Below are 7,808 nucleotides of genomic sequence, written 5' to 3'. Positions count from 1 at the left end.
GCCTCTATAGTCTATACACTTCCGTTTACTGTTGAGAGAGAAAACAATGTTGTGCATTAAGTTTATCATCTGGGGACCTCCCAAAATAATTTGGGGATCCCCCTGGGGGTCCCAACCCACATGTTGAGAACCACTGCTATGATGCATATAAAACTGTCTTATTCAAAACGTTGAGCATCACTGGTGTAAGCCAAGACACGTCTGTCTGGTGGTCTGCTTGTCAAGTGGTGCATCCGTGTAGCATGAACATGAGCGTTTCATGTTACCGTATGTATGCGCGATACACGCGCCACGTGCGCGCACACACACACACACACACACACACACACACACACACACACACACACACACACACACACACACACACACACACACACACACACACACACACACACACACACACACACATATCCGACGCTCCTCATCTGTGGTGAGAAGCGTCTGACAAGGCACTGACACCCAGCCACACGCCACGCCGCTCCGTGACAGCGGGACTCCGTCAGGGACGTGCGTGAATACCACAGCTGCCAATGGATGGAGCATCACACGCATCAGTGGTGCGTGTGATATGCTCCGATGGACGGCATGTGACAAGAATGCAAATCACTTATAGCCCGGAGGTAAATATGCTCCGTTACCACCGGCATCGCACGTCACACATGTACTGTAACACACGGGTTCCCCGAACACTGGGTCGGGACCCGTTTTTGGGTCGCGGACACATTTCTATGGTCTACATTTTGTTTTTAATTATTGTTATTTCTAAACACTTTAAAAAAAATCACAAATACAAATAAAATGCAATGAAAATTCCCAAAATGATAAAACAAGTAGTGAAAATAGCTGATATACAAGCTCACAATGCGGCACGAAGCGATGCGCGCGTGTGTGTGTGTTCATGTTTTGGGCCTGACGAAGACCTACTAAGGTCGAAACGTTGCTCCATTAAATTGCCTGGGAGCTTTAAACCGCTGTGTGGATGTTTTAGCCATTTTTTGGTGTATTGTATAGACGTCAGTAAGTTTTCATTATCGGAGTACTTAGTGTGGATGATGGCACCAACTTGGAGAGGTCATTTTTACCGCTGAACTAAGAGAGCCTGATGCCTGCTTGCTTGTTTCGGAGGAGAATTTGAATTTTGACCTTCAGATCAAACTTTGTGTCAAACCAGGAACAGGAAGGTTGTAGACACAGGATCTATATGTCTCAGTAGAAGAGCTTTGAGTTTGAGTTTGTATTAACACACTCTGTCATACAGATAAAATACATTTGTATTCACACATTTTTACCCAATAGAGCTTGAGAGAGGGCGAGATCATTTAGCGACCTACAACGCTGGTTGCTGAAAACTACCGACCACGTTGCGACCCGGTTGTGGTCCCTAAATGATCTCGCTCCTACTGTAGAGCTTTAAGCAGAATTTACATAATGTAAAAGAAGACAAAATGCTCCACCCACTGGACTTCATATTATTAACAATAGGATTTATTACAAACTTCTAAAACTTTGCTAATTCTCCATCTCGTCAATTTGAATGGGGCCTTGGTCTGCTTAGGGAGGAAGGATGTGGTTTTCTTTTGGGGCTAATGCATGTCCCTCTCTGTATTGCTGTTGTTGACCAGTCACTTAATTAGCATTGCTAATTAGTTCTCCACATGTCCCCTTGGTGACAGGTCCTGTCAGTGCGCTGTATTGATGAATCCAGTGTCCCCTCGTTTGTCTCCTCGTTAACTCCTGTCTGATCTGGACAAGATTCCACCGTCGCCTTGTCCTCTTTGTCATTGTCTTGTTGTCTGTCTGTCCGTCTGCCTCGTCTCTCAGGGCCACGGCACCAGGGAGCATGATGCCGAGAGCCGCTAAATGCCGCCATCGACGGTAAACAGCTGTGGTAAACAAATCATGATGTCCATTTCTCTGTTGTCTCGTTTGTCCCTTCCCTCATCAGCACCTAGGGTGTCGTGCCCTTGAGCTGTGACAAAGGCCCGCTATCGATTGGACACGAGCCGACTGTGTACTGAGATATTAAAGAGTCTTACACACCTCAGTGACTGGCAGACAGGGCGCTGACGGGATGCAGTTCCCTCATCTCACATAAACAACTCCTGTGACCTCTCTAGATCAGATTATGATCAGTGATTGTTATGCTGCTTTGACATTATGTAAGGGCAGAGGTTCAGCATAACACCTGTAAGGTCTTACACTCAGTGGTGGAAAACAACGTGAGCACATTACAAGTCCTGTACTTAAGTACAATTTTAAATTGAACATTTTCAGTCCTATATTAAAATTGGCTTAAAGGGATAGTTTTGACTTTTTTTTTATATCGATTACTCACCCCATGGAGACTTTAATGGATATCTTTTAGTTTTTGTCTCATTCCTAAACCAATAATTTGAGGAGACACGTCTCCATAGGGAACAAAGGAGGCTCTTTGTGTCTCCAATAGGGAACCACTTCTGTTCAGCAAATTATTGGCTTAGGAATAGCCAATAATCAATAGAAAAAATATATTTTTGGGATGAACTATCCCTTTAAGGGAGGACCACCATTCCATTATGAGACACCTCAGTTGTGTGGAGCAGAAACTTGGCCTCTCAACAAATACCCCACGTGACAAAGTTGAAAGTTTTGACACCAGAGCGCTAAAGGGGATAAGATGGCAAGATCGAGTCTCCAACATCACGCTCCGGGAACACACCCAACAGCCCCCCGTGTCCAGTCTGGCAGCACAGCCATGTCAAAAGACTCTCCCCTGAACACCTTACACACGCTACCCTCCACTTCCATCCAAAAGCTGGAAACACCCCCGTGGTGGTGCCCCTGCCAGAGCTATAATTTCTGAAAGAAATAGGGGGAGGCCAAAAAAATAATTACATTTAGTCAAATAACGAAAATAGTTGAGTACAAATGTTGGGAGCGACACATTGAGGGCTTGTAGATCAACTATTTTCACTATTTGTTTGGGGGCGAAAAGAGAAAATGTTTGAAAATGTTTGCCTACATGACATTCCCAAAATAGGGATGAAAGTGTTTAATAAATGAATGGTTGCAAATGCTTATCTAAATTATAACACATGTCACATGTAGCAGGCATCGATGTTGATGAAATCAGATGAGTTGGGGGACAATATGCATAAAATAACTGAATTGAAGGTTAAATGTGAACACGGTGTGGCGATTGCCATCCCCTGATGCCCCAGATGACGCCCCAGACCCCCACACTCGTTGGTCTGATGCCATCACCAGGGAATTACACCAAAAGGGCTTGTCGCTGACTGAAGCAGAGCCCCTAACTAGCACTGGACCGACCCAAATGGAGAAGACTGGTGAAGCCGATTGGCGCTATACGCGAGCAAGAGACCAGATGAAGATGAGGACTGGCCGTCAGGCCAGTCATCTACAAGTCACAACGTGTTTGTAGATCTGCTTTGACATTTTTTTTAAACTAATGACCACTTTTACTTTTGATGCCATTACTTTTGTGCTTTCACTCATATAACATGTGACCACTGTGGAAAATGACCGAACGGAGGTCAAGCTTAGGTTGTTTTATTACTGAGAAATGAATGCAGAGGCAGATTCTGTTTACCTGGATGTCTCCACCTCCTTCCCACTATACTGTCCACCAAGCCACAGCCCTCTGGCTGTTACCTGGCTCGCCTGCACCTCACTTCCTGCTGCAGTGGCAGCAGAGCCACGTTCCAGCCCCACTTATTGCCCCTGGAAGTGGGCCAGAACCAGCCGAACAGGGCATCCTCTGTTTCCCCCACTGTTCGTCCCACTGATGAAGTTCTCCTTCAGAAGCTGCCCGTCTATCATGAAACTCCTGTAATAGACACTGAGTCGTGACAAGCCAAGCTGAGAGGCCATCTGCGCGCGCTGGGTTCCGGGAGCTATTTCTGTCGCTGAGCGCGGCTGGTCAGAGAGATCAGGGCTGGCACCAGCCTCTGTTGATCACACAGAAGGGAGGGAAACACAGAAAACTTTCTGGAGGTCACAGTGAAGATGTCAAGGGTACACGCGAAAGGGAGTTTGTGTGTGTGTGTGTGTGTGTAAAAGTCATTTTTCAAAGCAGATTATTACCAGTTGCAGTATGCTCGAGTTCACGTCAAAGTACTGTACAGAAAATAAAGCTAACATACAGAACCATTTGACTTGCAAAGGAAAGCGCCAGATTGTGAGGTTCATACACAAATAAATGCATGTGAACGCAATATGTATCCATGCTCCCTTTCTCTCTCTCTCTCTCTCTCTCTCTCTCTCTCTCTCTCAGACAGACAGACAGGCAGATAGACAGACAGGCATCGATAGATTGACAAACACACAGACAGCACACACACACACGCGTGCACACGCACGCACGCACGCACGCACGCACACACACACACACACACACACACGCACGGCTGCTCCGGTCTGATCCAGGAGTTGCAGACAGACAGCCAGATGGGGTGTAAACACAGATTCTGGAGTCACGCAGAGAGAGTTGCCATCAGCCTGCTGAGTGAAGAATGAAGACCCACAGAGACACTCTCTCCCAGGCCAAGGTGACAGACTGGCCACGGTGAGGCTCACTCACAGGACTGACTTTTACAGGCAACACCCATGTGCATGCGTGCTAGGGTTCATCAGTGCATTTGTGTGTTTTGCGCAAGCCATAATAAGAAAACAGAGGGCAGGTCGACACCCAGACAGCCCATTCAGGCCAAGGATGGATGGTGTATAAGTTAACAGCTTCGGACAATAGCTTTTTCACCTGTACAGCAACCAAGATATATGTGGCACCGGTCAATTTCTTTGACCATCAGAACAAATTGGAAAAATAAAAATAAAAACCTGACTGAATCACTGCCTCATTTTTCCCCTCCCGTTTCTCTGTAGGCCAGTTGTTTCAATCACAGGGGTCTGACAGACAGACAGACAGGCCGGCAGGGCTACAGGCTATATCTGAGCATCAACAAGGTAATGACAGGGAGAGGTGACAGATTATGTCTCTGTGTTGTTCCATCATTGGATACAGCCTAGTGAAGAATGGAGGAAGCTGTTCTGAACATCAATGCACAGTGACAGGAAAATGGCTATGTCTTTTAATGATTGAATACAGATGGATGGATGGATGGATGAATGGATGGGTGGCTTGACAGATGGACAGGTGGATGGGGGTAATACGGATGGATGGAAGCATGAATAGGTGAGTGGATGGATAGATACGAGATGATTGAATTCATAGATAGATGTATCATGAATACAATAAGGGTTTTCTGGTTGGATGGATAGGCGGGTGGATGAATAATGTGCAAATGGAGGAAACGATGGATTGGAGATGGATAGGTGTTTTGTCACTTGGCTTGAGTAAAAATGAATTCCGGTACTACCCAGTTACATAGTCCGTCTGCACTTGTATTTGTTAAATCCTGGATAGTGATGGGAGACATTGTTGGTATTCCGCAGCTCTCCCTTTCATTATAACCTGAACCAGATTGTCATCATTACTTGCCCCGGTGGCCTAATGATCACAAGCATAGCAACAGCACTCGCGGAGGCCCAACTGTTTTATACAAGTGAAGTTATTGATATTGTCTCTAATGTGGTGAGTGGGGATTGGGAGGGTGATGTGTGCGACCATGCATTCACCTGTGAATTTTAATAAGGTCTCAGCAGTAAGTAATTGCTACTGTGTGATTCATGCCAGCTTCATGCATTTGGCTGACTGGACTGAAATGCAGTTGATTTAGCTTCACTTAGTGCACAACACAGAGTGTTGTCCCCCCAGGATTTACACTGCACATTTCTCCACCCGCTACTACACCATGCTTATTTACTGCAACCGACTAGGTGTGCTGGAAAGATACTATGTGGTCGTGTTGAATCATGTTGATTCATACTTGTCCAGCGTCAAAGATTTAGTGTTGTGAACAAATTCATCATGCAAATCTAAATCCCACAAATTCTAGATATTTTTTATCTTCTATGTAGCACTCCTTCTACTACAGTATAGCTTCAGACTTTAATTTCTTTCTTTTTTCTTGTCATGTTTTTAATTTTTTTTATTACGGTCACAAGTCACGACAGGAGACATTGTTGTGTGTAGGTAAGCAAACTTAACGATCAGCCTTAACTCCCTGCCCTCTCAGACATGAAACTGGGCAGGAATGTGGCCAGAACCTTCCTAGATTACTACAAACTCAACAACCTCATCAAGGACAACAGACCAGTTCATATTCAAAGGTAATAATCAACAAAAAGAAATATCCACATAACGTGGAATCCACTTAAACACATAATATACAGTAGACAGATATAGATAATATACAGTACGGGTATTTTCTGTAATGGACTCTACAGTATATCGTCGTTGTCGGGTGGAAACCTTGTATGTCCAAGACCGTTCGTTTTGTATTTATCATTTTAAAAATGAACTAAACTAGTGAAAACAGCAGATCTACAAGCACACATGTCTGCTTGCAGATCGGCTGTTTTCACTACTTTTGTGCGACAGCCTTGTATGATGAAGCAGGGCTTGATGAAGCAGGGCTTTACTTGGTGAAAAAATGTACAAATGTGAAACTTGGAGATACGAGGTTTCTGCCCGACAGTGACGATATGTGACTGTATAAGGGGGTCCATGGTAATTGACATACACGATTCAATTTGTATGCAATGTCTTGTTTTGCTATTTGCTGAATGACACTCTACGGAAGCGTATTGTGCCATGATGATGTCAGGAAAGAAAATCTGTTTTAACGTTATAACAATGATATGGTATCACGTACGTATCTTGTTTGTTTTTTTAAAAGTCCATAATGCTCAATGAACAATCATTTTGTGTGTGTGTGTGTCAATGAACAATCATTGTGTGTGTGTGTGTGTGTGTGTGTGTGTGTGTGTGTGTGTGTGTGTGTGTGTGTGTGTGTGTGTGTGTGTGTGTGTGTGTGTGTGTGTGTGTGTGCGTGCGTGCGTGCCTGCTTGCCTGTCACCAGTCCTGAAGTGTTCTCCCATGCAGGTAGTGGTAACGGGAAGGGCAACAGGGGTGACAGAGAGAAAGCCAACACTGAGAAGGAGAGGAAGAGTGCAGGTGTCAGACAGTAGACGCCAACAAACAGACAAAGCCTGGACATTTATTAAATGCAGAGCACCAGAACGGACGCATCCTTCACAAGTCATCACCTTCAGAAGCAAGCGCTACCACTTCTTGGCTATAAAGACAGTTTTCACACATTTCTTCCATTTCGAATGAGGAATGTGTTGTACGGCTCAAAGCGCTCTGTCACAAGAGCAAGTTGGTCCAGTGTTATGTGTATATTGTGGTTATACAATTGTACAAAGTGGAACATTACGGGCAAGCTCAAAATGTGGCAGAGGATAAATGAGCCTCTCTTGATCCCCAAATCATCTGAGCTTAAGAGGCCATAGATAGATAGATAGATAGATAGATAGATAGATCTGGCGCTAGAGGCAACATAGCAGTTTAAGTTAGGTATACTGGACATTAGAATTACTTTAAGTCATTTATAGAAAGAGTAACATCTTCAATATACTGTAGACAGCATCAATTATTAATAAAGAGTATACAGTACAATCGGAGTGGCTGGATCCGGTGCTGGAATTGGAACAGTGTTCGGCAGCCTTATCATTGGCTATGCTAGGAACCCATCTCTGAAGCAGCAGCTTTTCTCTTATGCCATCCTGGGATTCGCCCTGTCTGAAGCTATGGGTCTATTCTGTTTGATGGTGGCTTTCCTTATCCTGTTCGCTAAGTAAAGCTCTCATCATAATAGAACACTTTAATTACAGATGTGACTACATAT

The 7,808-nt window shown here is 44.6% G+C and overlaps 1 protein-coding gene across 1 annotated transcript in view; it reads left to right on the top strand.

Moving 5' to 3' along the window:
* Nucleotides 1-7,808, top strand: part of agbl4 (AGBL carboxypeptidase 4) — a gene marked incomplete at its 5' end in the record, with an annotated part of 446,034 nt that extends 438,226 nt beyond the window's left edge. Inside the window, 2 exons of the mRNA XM_080727779.1 lie at nucleotides 6,135-6,228; nucleotides 7,566-7,808. Of these exons, the coding sequence (XP_080583905.1) occupies nucleotides 6,135-6,228; nucleotides 7,566-7,761 (290 nt within the window). The 3' untranslated portion in view covers nucleotides 7,762-7,808. The remainder of the gene's footprint in view (nucleotides 1-6,134; nucleotides 6,229-7,565) is intronic.

The sequence above is a fragment of the Nannobrachium achirus genome (genome assembly GCF_963921795.1).
Source record: "Nannobrachium achirus genome assembly, chromosome: 1".
Classification (NCBI taxonomy): Eukaryota; Metazoa; Chordata; class Actinopteri; order Myctophiformes; family Myctophidae; genus Nannobrachium; species Nannobrachium achirus.
The sequence above is the reverse complement of the archived record's forward strand: the minus strand, read 5'-3'. Positions and strand labels throughout refer to the sequence as shown.